Below are 15710 nucleotides of genomic sequence, written 5' to 3'. Positions count from 1 at the left end.
CGCAATCGGCAGCCAAAAAACCGATTCATAGCCTCCTAATTTATATCATATACTTCCTCTTAATTTGTTGTGGTCTAGAGAGATAAGTATAGCGACGAATGAATGGATTCAAGCTCATAAATTCGGTCGAACTACTAATGGTAGCCGTCCAAAGCTCTTTATACTTCGTTGCCAGTTTAAGCTAGTGAAAAAGCACTTATCATTGCTTTTGTTGTATGACTACATCGGATATTTTTACATTATCTGCACTCAGCGGTTACGAAAACCTCAAGAGTATTTCGTACACTCTCTCACTTTACTCACCTTCCGATTTCGGCACACCATTAATGAGATTATAATGCATCTCCAATTCGATCGGCTTGAATATATCCGCCACATTTGTGTAGACTTCACAATCGAAAGTGCGACATTGTTCCTGCAATCCTGCCGATACATTAAAACTGATCTCATTTGTGCGCGTCTGTATGAACTTGGCGCGCTTGACCTGTGAGTCTACGACAATGCGTACCGCCAAATCCTGGCCGGTCACCTGTGTGGATGTGGTGCTGATTGAATAGCAGGCAGTGATTTTGAATGAATTCTGATCGGTTTTGATTTCACGAGTTGCCGACTTGACAACGGCGTGTATCTTAACAACTGGATAGGCGCGATAGACGAACACTCCTTCAGCATTCGGTGCACCAATGGCGAAGTCATTGAAGCCATTGCGATCAATATCGACACCCTTGGAGAGACCATGACCGAACATTTGCTCACCATATTTGCTGTTCACCTGCTCTGGCGCATCGAGACGTTGGCTGTGCTGTTCGCGTAAACCATTATTGCTGCCGAGGTAGACAAAAACAGCGCCATTGCCGGCGAATGGTGCACCAACGGCGATATCTGTGAAGAACAAGAAGGGAATAGTCTAAATTATAGACAACTGTCAATGTCAGGAACTATGTACAAAACACGAACCATTGAAGCCATCATGATTGATATCACCCAAGCGACTGATGGTCGTACCGAAACGTGCCTTGCCTTGCACCGGTGATACGATTAGTTTTCTTTCGAAGTTGAACTGCAAGTAAAAAAAATAATTTATTTAATGTTGGGCTTCAAGTGTATAATTTGTAGCATGTACTTACATTTCCCTTATTCAGAAACACGTAGATGGCGCCATCGTCAAAATAACCGGCTGCCGTATGTTGTGGCGCTGATATCACAACATCGGTGAGACCATCGCCATTAAGATCCTCCGTAACCAATGAGTAACCGAAATATTCACCAAACTTCTCACCTCGAAAGATATATAAAATCTTCAATTTCAGCAGACTGTCTTCAGAGTACTTATACAAATAAGCCTGTTAACGAAAGAGTAATCGTATATTTAAGTTTAAACCGTTGATGACTTATATTTAACTGTTACTCACCTCGCCCGACTGTTGATTGGCTTGTGGCGCCGAGGCTACATATAACAGCTGATTTTTGTTGTTACTATCGAAGTAGCCCGAACCGACAGCATAACCAAAGTACGAATCAACAGGTATCTCATCAGTTTTCACTATATATTGACCGGTAAACTGCAGACCTCTTGTTACACGCTTTCTAAGCTGTTGGCTCGTGTCACGACGACTCAGTGTTGGATCCTCCTCGAACTTCTTGCGACAATGTATCGTCGTTCCACGCCACGTATCTATACCCGGGGCACCAATGACGAACTCCTCATTATTATCGGTGACGTGTGCACTCAAACCCTCCTGGGCAAGCATGTAATAGAAAAATCGATGACCATTGATCGTTTGCAATTGGAGCGACTGCAGTCTTAGAGGTGAAATTCTTTGCACATTTTTCGGATTATCGTCGAGCGTGTCAGCGACCCAATAACAGACGCCATTCATTAAGTATTCATTAGGCGTGGGCGCTACAAACCGTGGTGCACATATAAGTAGTTTGTCGCTGTCCTTTGTGCCGCCATCCATGGAACCGCCTAGCCATTGATTGTCGCGCGCCTCATTATCGTAGGTGTACGAATCAAACGACTCGATTGTGCGATTACCTTTGTCATCGATGACATATGGAGTACATGTCGAACTCGGTGACAAACTACAGCGATAGATGGCACCTGGCTCATTGACATTCCGCTGTGCCGGCAGTGTGGACTGAGCGCGTGGCGCACCAACAATTATACTGCAAGGTCAAATAAGAAAAATTGAGGTTAGGAATAAGAGTAAAATGTGAGTTTTAATTAATCAAATCAAGTATAGTTCTACGAGCTGAACAATAAACATACTGAGTAGCTGAAACCGCGTGAGACTTCAATTTCTTATTTGTGGAAAAAAATATTTTCTGGTTTTATGCACGAAATAGTTGATATGACCTACATGAACTGCTTATAAAAGAGCAAAAAAGAAACAAATAACACAAGATGTCATAATTTCTCTCGAAATACGCGTGAAGAGCGCTGAGGAAAGTTTTGTAGGCAATTTTGATGATCATGATTAATTAATATGTACTTTTATATGTTTTGGTGAATTTACTGAGAATGCTATGAATCAAGCTCTACAGAACTTAATCATGTTGACTGAACAGTATATGTGAAAACCACTTGTTGAAAGTGAATGAATAATAGCGAGTGTTACCACAATTAAGGAGTGATAACAACAAAATATATTTTAAAATTATATAATAAGCTGACTAAATAAGTGAACCGAAAAAACTGGGTATATATAGATTCTCTTTGAAAGTTCGAAAAGTTAGATGATGGAATCTAATAAGATCTTAGATGTTAGATATGTTACAATAATAATTTTCTAACAAAAATAAAAAAATCGCAAAGGCTTTTAAGGAAAAAAACTCGCGTTGTTTGTTTAAGAGTGAAGCTGGAGTTTCAGGTTTCATAGATCTAACAACACATTTACCATAATATAACTCCGACAGTTTGAAAAAGATGCCTCTCAGCAAAGCTTATCTCCATTTATAGCCTAGATTTGAAGCTCTTCGCACATTTTTCTCTTTCAAAAGTGAAGTGCGCGTTTCAAAGAACAGGTCTTAAGTCGGTTGAAGGCGTGCAGCAGAAATCGATTAAGAAATATTACGCAAGTTGAAACTTATAACAGATCTACAAAGACTTAGATGCTTATGTTAAAGGGTGTCTATTTGGAAGTAAAATAATAAAAAAAACATGATTTTTTTCAGGTAAAATTTTATAAGATTTCCAGAATATTAGAACCTGCCATATTTTTATTTACTCTATTTACTAATGAATAGTCACATATATACAATACTAAGATCTTCAACAAATTCTTTATAAAATCGCTGATACATATTTGTATTATATTATATAGATATAATATATATAAAGGTAAATATATATATGAGCTAAACTAAGTTAGGGCGTTGTCTATTTACTTATCCTTCAAGTATTCGTAAACATATTCGTACAGTCATAGATATGTTTAACATTGCAAAATTCACCGTTATTTACCTATAATTCTATATATTTTCACAAATGCATAACAGTAATGAACGTGGTAAAGGCAAAATGTAGTCTAATCTTATCAATGTATTAATATCTCACTTTGGCACCGTTACTGAGGGTGGCAGATAACGCTGTTCCAATGATTAGCTTTATATTAATTTCGATATTTTTCCGTTTCGTATTTATAAAGCAATGAATAAATTCCATTGTGAAACGTAGACTACATATGCTTGTAATGCTCGAGTCTTAATCAATTTTTTTTTGAAGAATTCTAAAATAGTTGTAATTCTAAAAAATGGCAAACTGAACTACTCCAGGTGCATAGGTGTATATATATTTTTTTAAATATAGAAATATATGTATATATAGATATATGTATGTAGCTTGCGAAGTTCAAGTGTGTGCCTTCAACGCTGTAGAGACAACAGTCACAACCCATTTATTGTTATTTTGCTTTTATCAATTTACCGTGTATGTTTATTTAAGTATGACTTCATCTCCTATTTGGTGTGCGAGTTTATCTATGTACATACATAAAAGAAATTTATATACGTACTACGTACGTGTTTTGGCAAATATTTAAAAATTTAGTGCTTTTTCACTTTCTTTTGCTAATTTGTCTTTTATTTGTGAATACTTCTCGAGTATTTTTTGTGGATACTACTCGAGTAGAAGATGGATTTAGATGACGACATTAAGTTCCAATAGCAAAATGTTCCATGATAGGCGAATTTCGACTTGAAAAAGCTTGAATAGTCTGAGTTTGACTGTTATTCTATAAATACTAGAAGCCGTAACCTTTTATATATCACAGAACCCAGCATTTGCCTTAAACTAGTTTGTCTTCAGAGCGCAAGAAACGAAAGTTCCAAGCTCCATTCATTTATCAAACTGTTTAAGAGATGCACAGAGATTTGAGACGCGAAACCTTTTCATTTAGCCGCTTCTCAAAACTACTCTTGAGTTCAAGAACCTGTTATTCAACACATCAAGTATAAATCTCGAACACATAGCACGTGTAACACCATAAAATAAAATCATGAATGGGATATTGACAACTACTCTCAGCTCGTAGGATGAGAACAATATTTTTTTTCTATTCCGAAATGGTTTTGGTATATTTTTTTTCGTATAAAAGATATGTATTTTATTTTAATTGTTTTTTTTTTTTGTTCATTTTTTTCGTATAATATATATTTAATTTTATTTAAAATTTTTTTATACGAGTCACAAATTGCTATTTTGTATGTACATTTGCTTATTCAATATTTTATAGTGCGAAATTTTTGTGAAAACAATATTTTGTTATGTTTTAAGTAAATTATTATTTTTTTATATTTTTAAATTTTAATTCTAATTTTTTATATTTTTAATTTTTATTTTTTATTTTTTTTTTTTTTTGTAAATAATATTTTTATTATCTTTAATCTTTAGAAGAAAACAAACCTTGACCTTTTTTTATTGATTCATTTTTTTAATTTTTTTTTTAAATAAATTAATTATTATTTTTTAAATTTTATTTCAATAACAAAATGGTCTGTATGAAAATTTGCTTATTCAACATTTAATAAAACGAAATATTTGTAAGAAACAATATGCTGTCATGTTTTAAATTAATTTATTTTATTTTTGTCAGTTTTAACAAAAACGTTTGTAAAAATTCAGAATTATAAAAAAAAGAAATAATTTTATTTTATAATTTTTTATATATATTTTTATTTCCTAACTTCTTTTTTTATTAAAATTTGTAAATTTTCTTTTTAAATAAACCTTGATTCAATAATTATTTCATTAAGCTTTGCATCACACAATTATAAGCACAACAACAAACACACCTTCGGCGACACAAGTGTTTTTGTTTTTTTTCTTTGTTTTTGTCCGGCAGCTTTCAATCAACTCATAATATACTTCTTACTAATATGCATGAATCATACAGCAACAACAACAATGAGGGGCATATTATTTACACATTTCGTAAAATCCGAAAAATCCATGCGTAACCGTAATGAACCATTATACAGGTATAACTTAAACACAGACATACACACGCACTCTGAAACGGCCACTACAAACGCCCGCACACTCCCACAAACAAACGAACAACACCAACACACACACACTTACCCCAACGGCCGCAAGTTAATGGTAAAACCAAAGTAAGAAGACTCCACTTTCGGCAAGGGGGTGGCGAATTGTGGATCCTTAACAATTATATTCGGTTTCGGTGACAAATTATATGCAACCAATCGGTGGAACAGTGTTAAAAACACCAGCGAAAGCACCAGTATGTGTAAGTGGCTCTTAAGCGCCATTTTTTAGCAATAAATATTTTTATTTGAATTTAAAACTATTTAATATTTTTTTGTTTTAAACTTTTTTCGTTAAATTATTCGTTCACACAATCGCGTTTGCGCCGATAGCAACGGCTTATATCGTTTGACAATATTCGTATATATGTATGTATATATGTATGGCGCGTACTACTAACTCACTAACTAACTAACAAACGTGTTACTTTACTTCGAACAACCCATTTAGTTGCGCGTTCGCAATCGACTGACCAAGTAAATTTTTAAACAGCAAAGACTAACTGCCGGTGAGGCGCGCGCAACTCACTTAACTGTTCACTCAATTAGAAGTTGTTTAAGCGATATCCATAGAAAACCGCATACCTATGCTCATATCCGCTCCGCAGCCAAAGTACCAAACAAAGACAATACACTTGCCTTTCCCACTTGTGTGTGTGTTGAGTGTTTCTTACACTCATTTCAGCTGAATAAGAGAAAGTTTTGTTTCGAATTCAAGTGGCTGCTGAGTTCAACTCGAGTCGAGTGGCTGTCTACCACATAGCTATGAATGTATGTGTGAAGAAACAGTAAGAGCAAAAAATTGTGTTCAAGTTGTGATATATGATCTCAACTAAAACCTTGAACAACAAAACTACAATTAAAAAGCCAAAAAATATAAAATCAAGCTAAAAAGGTTTTAAATATTGCCAAATATTTCTGTCTATATTTTTCGACTAAACATAATGACTACGAAATTTTTTTAGTTATTTAAATGGTACAAATACTTTTACATTATTTTGTATTTAACTTAGATTTATTGAGTTATTTATCTAAATATTAAATAATATAAATAAATCTGTACGACACTTTGGTTATTAGACCAAACCAATTTTTGCTGAACATTAAGTCACAAGTAAAAAATGTTCTCCGCATTCTCCGTTATTCGATATTAGCCTCCAAAATCAAAATATTAACCCTCTAATCTCGAAAATATCCCTCTTGAAAAACATTATTATTAATTATAATGATTAAAAAATCAAAAATACGGAAATAAACTATGTGCCTACATATTAGTTCAATGGTGTATAACATTTTTCGATCGAGTATATATGACATATGATATGTGGGATTATGATGGATCTTTAAGAAAGAAATTTCATGTCTTAAAAATACAGATACAGATTTTTGTTTATTAGACGAATATTTTTACTTTTTTAGATAATTTACATACCATAATTAAAGATGACATTTCCAGTAAATTAAGTTTCGAAATTCAAGGGCGAAACAGAGAAGCAAGAAAATGTTAAAATTTTACAAAATTTATTTTTTGATACAAAATTTAGCAGCTATCTTCAAGATATCTTATTTTGTATGAGTAATCCACAAGAGATCCTTGCTATTCCAATACTGGCTCAATGCGCTTAATAGATGAAGGCAAATTATTGTTATTGTAGTGGCAGGAGACATTCCCCAAATAAGCCCTTTACCGGATAAAGACCCGAACACATTGCGGTGAAGTAGACTTCTATATGTCGGGGAAGCGGATGTTTGAATAAAGTCGGATGAGAAGTAATTTCTACGTTGCCACTCAATAATTTTTATTGAAATTTCATCTGATCTGGTAACATTACGGAACTTTTATGAAAAAAATCCATATTCGCGTTATTTAGACTATTCCAATTTAGAAAGCAATACAACTCTTACTTTTGGGATTAAATTTCCTTTAATCAAATTTTTTGGTCAAGCATTATTTGTTTTTTTTTTTTTTAAGTTCTAGTCTTCACTAGTTAAAGCTAACAGCCCTATTCTGTGCACTTTACAAATTCAACAAATTTCTAATTTGTAAAAATTTGAAATTTACCAAGGATTTCGTATTCTGTGTCTAAAATAAAAAGCTCTTTTCTTTATAACTTGTTAAGAAGAAAATGTAAATCAAAACTGCATTCCAAATATTTTTAAATATTTAATAATTAATGTTCTTTACATATGTATATCTATATGTAAATATTTATGTACTTGTATTGTATTATATAGTATTCTATGGCTCGGATCTGGGATGGAAATGAATAAATAGCCTCTGCCATCCGATTACACAGACCAATACTCAATTTGTTTCTTTGAATTTTTATCAGCGCACCCAAATTAACTAGAATCAGTTGAAAAATTTAAGGTAAACTTTTTTTTTGGCAAAATTTTTTTTTCAGGTCATAATTAAGTGGAGGGTATAAAAAAGCTATATCATGAAAACTAGAGCTGATTACAGATTTGAAAACTCTAACCAGAATCAGTTTTTAAAAAATCAAAGAAGCAAACATTTTTTTTAATTTGTCGGGCTGTGTTATCAATCAATCTCTTTTACGCGCTGCACTCCCTGTTTGGTTACCTCTCTAACGAGGCTCTGACGACCGAGTAAAGGCGGTATAACCTTTTTTTTGAGTAAATGGGGTTGTAAAACCAAACCAAATACTTTGTATCAGGTTTGGGAGGCTTCAGTCGATATCTCGACATCAGAATCGGATAGAAAGGCTGATAACCGGTCAATCGTAAACAAACACTCTTCCAAATAACGACCTTTTGCATGAAAAATAGATTCCAGATTCGGAGCATGGAATATTTGCGCACTCTCAGAAACTTCACGTCTAGACCAAGAGCAAAGCATTTATTGTGAAATTGAAGTTAAATTTTTAACTATTTTGCAACAAATATTGAAATGCATGTGAAAACTTACGTTATAGAATAATTCAAATAAATTTTTCAATTCTATGGACAGAAATCAGCTGTTTCTGTTTACATTACTTTGTTTCTCACACGTATGAGGAAGCTTTTTATTTTATCAAAACTGTCACAGAATACCAAAAAATTACTTACTTGATAAAAATCTGAAAATTGTTACTTACTAATTACTTTAAATTTGGAATAAACATAAACTATATCATTCTTCTATTCTTTCATATCGAAAGAAAATAACGCCATGACGAGCCACGAAGATTGAAAACACAACATTGTGCACTATTTTGGCTAATTTGCCCCAGTGTACGAGTCACGTATATAAATACACACCCACACAGTTGCACCAAGCAGCACTCAGCACCTATTACCTCAAATTGAGTGATTTGCTGACGCGCTGGCACATTAAGAGCTTTGAGTGCATATACACTTCGTTTTATCGAATATTATATTGAGCACCTCCATGATTCAATACTAGAGACCAATTAATGCACTCAAAGCTCTCTACTCACTTGCTTATGGTGCTCGCTGTTGCTTCTTCATCGTAGCGCCGAGGTAAGTTTCCGGTTAACTGGCATGAATCACTTACAAGTCATCAAGTCACCCAGCCAGATATATTGATATAGAATTGGCGAATGTACATACATACATATGTACGTGCCGCTTGATCCATTTTATTTGTTGTCGGCGTTTTCGAAATGCAACGTTTATCTCTTGTGTAATGTTCCACCTACAGTGATGAATGGTATTATGACATGAAAGTTTGTAAAAAGTTTAAAAATAAATCTCGAAGTATTTTTAGTATGTGGTTGGGTTTGCTCAGTAAGTATTCAAATGAAGTTATTAAAAAAAAATATTTTATTTATTTTAAAGTTTGTATTTTTTTCTAAGAACTTTCTTCATATTTTTAGTATAATTTATATTTTTATTCGTTTTGATACATTTGACTGGTTGTTTCAAAGCGAACACCGAGAAAACGTCTAACCGCAAGTAAGCTCACCAAGGTCGCCAATTTGCAAATTGTGCTCCAGAAATTAAATATGGAAGATTTATAATTCTTTTTTCAATAGAATATTTAAATTTGTTAATTTCTGTAATTATTATCTGAATTATTTTTAATTTCATCAACTAATATCGTCTGCAAGACTTTTGATATTTGCATTTCCCTATAGCTACAAAGCGAATGTTTGGTCAAATCTAGTATAGTTATTGCCTAATTATAAACTATCTTTGAACTACAAGTAATTGCTTCGGAGCCTCGCTTTTGGTCTTTAATATATTTTTAATTAGTTCCGAGAGACTTTTGCTAGCATAACTACAGTAAAATTCATTTATAACGACGTCGCTTATAACGACTAACCGTTTTTAGCGTCGATATTATTTACTCAAGTTTGGTTTAATAGTTAGATTCTGAGAAAATGTAACCGTTTAGTGCGACTCCGGTTTGAACGACAAACCGTTTACAGCGACACTTTTTACGATAATTCGTCCGTTTAAAACGACGCGCTTCACCGTTCAATTCTCTTTATTGGCACGCGTCACAGTTAGTGTTTGTCACTTGTTATGACAAGTTCAAAAAATAAAATAAAATGAGTTCTTTGAAGAGAAAGTGTTTTTCAATTGAAGAAAAGAGTGCAATATTACACAGATTAGAAGCTGGTGAATCAAACGCGACCCTCGCAAAAGAATTTGGCGTATCTCTTTCTACAATATCAACAATAAAGAAGAATAAATACAAGATCGAGCCGCTATTTAATGCCAATGTTTTGAAAAGCAAACGTGTAAGAACTTCTAATCATGAGCAATTGGATAGGGCATTGTTACAGTGGTTTAAGCTTCAGCGCGACCGGGGACCGCGAATACCTCTTAATGGACCTCTGCTACAAGAGAAAGCAAATTTTTTTGCTAGACAGTTAGACATGCAAAATTTCATATGTTCCATGAGTTGGATAAACCGTTTTAAAGTAAGACACAACATCGTCAGTGGAAAGATTGTTGGCGAGTCTTTGTCAGTACAACAGAGTGATGTACACGATTGGTTAGAAAAAGTTTGGCCTACTCTACGTGCTCAATTTAGTGATGATGAAATTTTTAATGCAGATGAGACCGGGTTGTTTTATAAATTAACCCCAGACAATTTAAAGGTGAAAAATGTACAGGAGGAAAATTATCAAAAGAGCGAATAACAGTGATGGTGGCAGCCAACATGAGTGGCACAGCTAAAAAAAACTTCTCGTAATCGGGAAATCTCAACGTCCCAGATGTTTTAAAAATGTACGGCAATTGACAGTGGATTATGAGAGCAATCGAAAAGCCTGGATGACTGGTGACATTTTTACCAAATGGGCACGCGCATGGGATCGTGAACTTATGAAAAAGAATAAGAAAATCCTGCTGTTAGTTGACAACTGTCCTGCACATCCCCATATTGCAGACTTGAAAAGCATAACTCTAGTATTTCTGCCTCCAAACACGACATCAGTGTTGCAACCCATGGATCAAGGGATAATTCGAGCTTTGAAAGCACATTTTCGTAAAAACCTTATTTTAAAAATGATCCAGTTTCTAGATGGCGGATGCAGTAGTGTTGAGTGCACGAAAATCACTGTTCTTGACGCTATTCTAATGATTCGAGATGCCTGGACTCAACTCAAGCAAGGAACAATTTTTAACTGTTACAAACATGCTGGTTTTGTCCGAAGCAATGTAGAATGTACCATAACTTCAGATGATTTTAACGAAGAAGACGACGTACCGCTGAGCATTTGGGCGAAGGCTATTGATAAGCATCAGTTACCCAAAACAAACGAGGACTTTGAACAATACGCGCGTGTCGATGATGCTGTCGCCACTTGTGAAGATCCGTCTGATGAAAACATTGTGGATAATATCATCGCCAACGATGCGAATAGCAAAGATAGCGACGGTGATGATGACGAACCAGAGTTTTATCCAATCTTGAGTATATCTGAAGCTCTGAAGGCTGCGGAAACGCTTAATGTATTTGTTCAGACTAACTTTGATGATGACCATATGAAAACAATGATGTCACGAATTCACAATGCTGTCCGAAGTTCTTACTACCGAACAAAAGTCTGTCAAAAACAAACCCAAATAACAGATTTCCTACGTTAGTGACAGTATTACAGTACATTACGTACCTATGTTTGTAATTTGGTATGTACTACTTATTTGTATACATATAAGAATAATTAATAAAAACATATGTAACTGATTCCTACAACATGTTTTATTTACCTAAATAGGAAAATCAAACTTTCGCACTTATAATACATAATTACATACATATGTAAATATCCGTTTTATACGTCATCCGGTTAGTACGACATAATACCGCCGGTCCCTTGAAGGTCGTTATATCCGGATTCTACTGTATTTGATAAATGAATATTTTAAACAAGTGTAGTAAAATTGAGGGATTTGACTTTAACATAAATTAATTTTTTTTAATAAAGTGACGTTTTTTGTTTGATAAAAAAAATACCTTTTAAGGGTTATTGCGTTGATAAATATATTATTGGATATTCTCCTAGAATTTAAACACAACTTTTCTCGCCAGTGTAAATATTAGTGTTGCAAATCAAACTGAGGTGTGTTAAAAAATGTCTACACTGGCTAAACAAACAGTTAAAACATATTGATTTCTTTTCAAGATGACGAAACCTTGGAACTGTATGGAAGGCGTTAAAGTAATTGTAAAAAATACTGTGAATTAAGAACGTATGTAGTTCTTTATGAAGTGTCGTAATAATCTGAAGAAAGCTAGGAGGATGAAGTTTACTAATGCTGTTATATCAATTAGACACACACCTCATCAATATAAACAAATTAGAGGAACTCAAAATTCATAATTCGGTTGATTATCTCGCCAAGACAACACACATGTTAATTATTTTCGAAATTGGCCTTGAACAGAAACAATTTTGACTATATTTCTTGAAATTTATTCAATATCGGTAGTAAAACTATTTCGTGGGTACAAAATTAAAGACACTTTTAGTCGTTTAAAAAGCTGAAAATAGTTACTTTAAATTAAATACATGACAAGATCACCACATTGACAATCCGTGGCATTCAAGTATAATTATAGCCATATAAGCCGTATTAATCTCCCCAAATCAATATCATCGTTCACATTTTTACTGATAATTAGTCATATGTTTTCTAACTTCAGCAGAGTTGACTAGAATAGAATTATAAATATTTTTATAGTCAGACCTTTGATAAGCTGCTTATCCTAAAGATATATATTTGGAGTAGGAACCGCTTTAAGCGATTATAGCCGAATTCACCGCGCCACTCATATCGCCAAGTGGAAACAATAATGTTCAGGGGACCATAATTCTTGCTCAAAACCATTCTCTCGAGACCCCCAAGAGTCGTCTCATCGGATGTTGTCATCGTCCACGCTTCAGCGCCATACGTCAGGACGGGAATAATGAGCGACTTGTAGAGTTTGATTTTGGTTCGTCGAGAGAGGATTACTTTTCAATTGCCTACTTAGTCCAACTCAGTCACTCCACCTGTTGGCAAGAGTGATTCTGCGTTGGATTTCGATATTTTATCATATTATGCCACATTATGCTTCAAAATTAAACGAAATAGATGAGTCTCTAGACTCGTCTCCTATTTCGCCACAATTTGGGTTAATCTTCTATGATAAATTTGTTTTTTTATTGATCTTTACAATTCGCAATAATCATTATTTAGCTGGGGATTCTCCTTTTCACCGAGGTCTGACAGAACGAACGAAAGCTGTCCATGATCTAATTTTATGGTCTCATTATTACTGAAACGATTACCAAATTATTATCGGTCTACACTTCAACGGGTTTGCAAGTATTCGAGTGATATAAAATATTCTGCGACGGATATGAAATCGGAGCATTAGAGGGGAGGTCAGAAGCTTTCTAGATCTTTTGCAGCTGCAACCGATATTATTTGCCATTTTGGATATGACTGCAGCAAAATTACCTCGAAACATTTTCGCTTTTTGAAGATTTACGATTTTTGTCCCGCTAGAATCCGTAACAGCGACTTTCCGCTTCTGAATCATAAGAACAGTCATTTCGAACTTTGCCACCCCCTACAGATTTCAAAGAAATTTTATTTTGTCAAATGAATTCGGTACCAACTCCACTGATTAGAATATGACAGAAAATATTTAAAAATTCCTTTTTTTAACTCGAGAATTCATTGAAAATCACACTAACGCATGAATCAGACGGAATGTAATCAGTGTGTAGTAAAATAATGAGTATTTCAAAATTTACGCAAATCAATGAAACCTTGGACATTAACAAAGGGGTTTACAGCCCACAAATTATACTCATATGCTCATATGTATTTATGCAAGCATGAATAATTTCTATGGGAGCGTGAGATTAAAAAATTTGTAGCGACGTCAGCTGTGAGTGGCTTAGTGAAAGCGAAAAATGCGGTAATCAATGCCGAAAATCATTACCAAAAGCAAAGCAAACGAATTTGCCAAAGCAAAATAAACAAAAAACTCATTAAAATATCGAAAAAAACAATACAACGGTGTTAAAGAAATAAACATATACTATGTATGTATATACACCTTAATCCATACACAAATCCATCGTGGTATGAAAGCGAGTGGTGTAAGCATCGGCGATTTCCCCCTTGGCGATGACAAAAAACGCCGATAAACGCCAATCTCCGATGCGACACGAACAACGATCGGTGGGCGCTGCTAATTATTGCTATTGCTTGGCCCTAATGGTGTAAGCGGCTCATGGAAGCTGGCGTGAAATGGCCAAATGGTCAAATGGCATAAGAGCACACGGCGCGTTTTGCCAAAGTGCCAAGCGTTGATTACGAAATCTCGACGCGACAGCACTCAAATTATACGACAGTATTAAGCGAAACAGGTAGGTGAGTCATCGTGTGCGCTTTTGGCTTTTGTATTTATACAGTTGCTGTAGTTGTGCCGGCTTAAAGCTTAACGGGCAGACGAACTAAATACTCATGCATAACTGGTCAACGAATCACGCTGGAAATTATTTCAACTTTTTTATTGATTTATTTACGCCCGGCTTGGGTGAATAATGCCGAATGGAAACCAGTTATGAGTACAAGCGCGCTATTTTATGTGTTGTAAAATGTTCTAGTACACAGAGCTAGTATATAGAACTGGATTCTGGTATTAATGTTGAATAGTAAATTAATATTTATTTCATTTTAGTTGTGATATTATATTATTTATGGAGTAAGTTTGTATTAATATGTGGAAATTTAATAAAAAATATGCTTTTTTATGAAATCAATAAAAGCTCTTTGGGATTTAGGGCTTAAAGCTTCAGAACGCATATCGCATAAATTTAAGACATGAGATTGGCATGTCAAACTATGGTACGAAAAAATGATCTAAGCTTTATTAAAGTTGATCAGAAAAGTGATTCTGCGTTGGATTTCAAGACTAAGTTTGCTTTCTGTTCCAATTCTAAAGAATCTAATTAAATAATAGCATCAATGCAAAAGCTTCGAACCAGAATGTTGTGAACTATTTATTGGATGAGTCGCAAATAATATTTGGGAACCTTGTAATGTAAACCCGATTGTATCCAAACATTGTCATGAGTATTCGTCGGCTGTTTCACGATCTTAATCATGGAACCATAGAGGTTTTACGGTAATAATAGCATATTGAGAAATCTACCTTCTTATAATTGGTTACATCAAAGCTTCAGTCAGGAGAGATATATAGATACAAGACCAGGAACGTAAAACACGAAGCGATCTATTAAACGTTCATATTAACGAAAAGCCTCCCTTACTGTCATTAACCAATGTATTTTTTGTCATAGTCTATAAAAGGTTATCATTCCTACTTATTGCATATATTACGAATGTAAGAATAATCTTAATAATTTCTTTAAATAAGGTTTAAATAACATAGCCTTTATCTTTTATATCTCGGCCCTAAATATAGCCTTCCCATCTACAGAGAAGTGGGATGAGGGCAAGGTGGACAAAGATTCAGAGATAAGTATCTATACAGACGTATCTAAACTAGACAAACGAGCGAGAGTGGTGTAGTTTCAGAAAAAATAGATACCAGAATCAACTTCTCGCTCCTGGATCACTGCACACACTTTAAATATTTGCATTTATAGATATTCGACTTAAAAATCAAAAAAGCATTTTAGAATATCCCCCAACATAGTGACATAATGCTTGGAGCTATTAGT

The 15710-nt window shown here is 34.2% G+C and overlaps 1 protein-coding gene across 3 annotated transcripts in view; it reads right to left on the bottom strand.

The window, feature by feature from the left end:
- The window catches only part of LOC105209805 (integrin alpha-PS3), a 39916-nt gene that overhangs the window by 4215 nt on the left and 19991 nt on the right, over window positions 1-15710 (bottom strand). For 2 of the 3 annotated variants that reach the window (XM_011180409.3, XM_011180408.3), the window contains exons 3-6: window positions 1413-2169; window positions 1128-1343; window positions 958-1060; window positions 304-882 (exon numbers count right to left, since the gene is read on the bottom strand). In XM_011180409.3, the coding sequence (XP_011178711.2) occupies window positions 304-882; window positions 958-1060; window positions 1128-1343; window positions 1413-2169 (1655 nt within the window). Of the gene's footprint in view, window positions 1-303; window positions 883-957; window positions 1061-1127; window positions 1344-1412; window positions 2170-5584; window positions 6050-15710 lie in introns of those variants that run through there. The other variant, XM_011180410.3, reaches the window with a different exon arrangement.

The sequence above is a fragment of the Zeugodacus cucurbitae genome, chromosome 6 (assembly GCF_028554725.1).
Source record: "Zeugodacus cucurbitae isolate PBARC_wt_2022May chromosome 6, idZeuCucr1.2, whole genome shotgun sequence".
Taxonomy (NCBI): domain Eukaryota; kingdom Metazoa; phylum Arthropoda; class Insecta; order Diptera; family Tephritidae; genus Zeugodacus; species Zeugodacus cucurbitae.
Note: the sequence above shows the minus strand (reverse complement) of the source record. Positions and strands in the feature narration are given on the sequence as shown.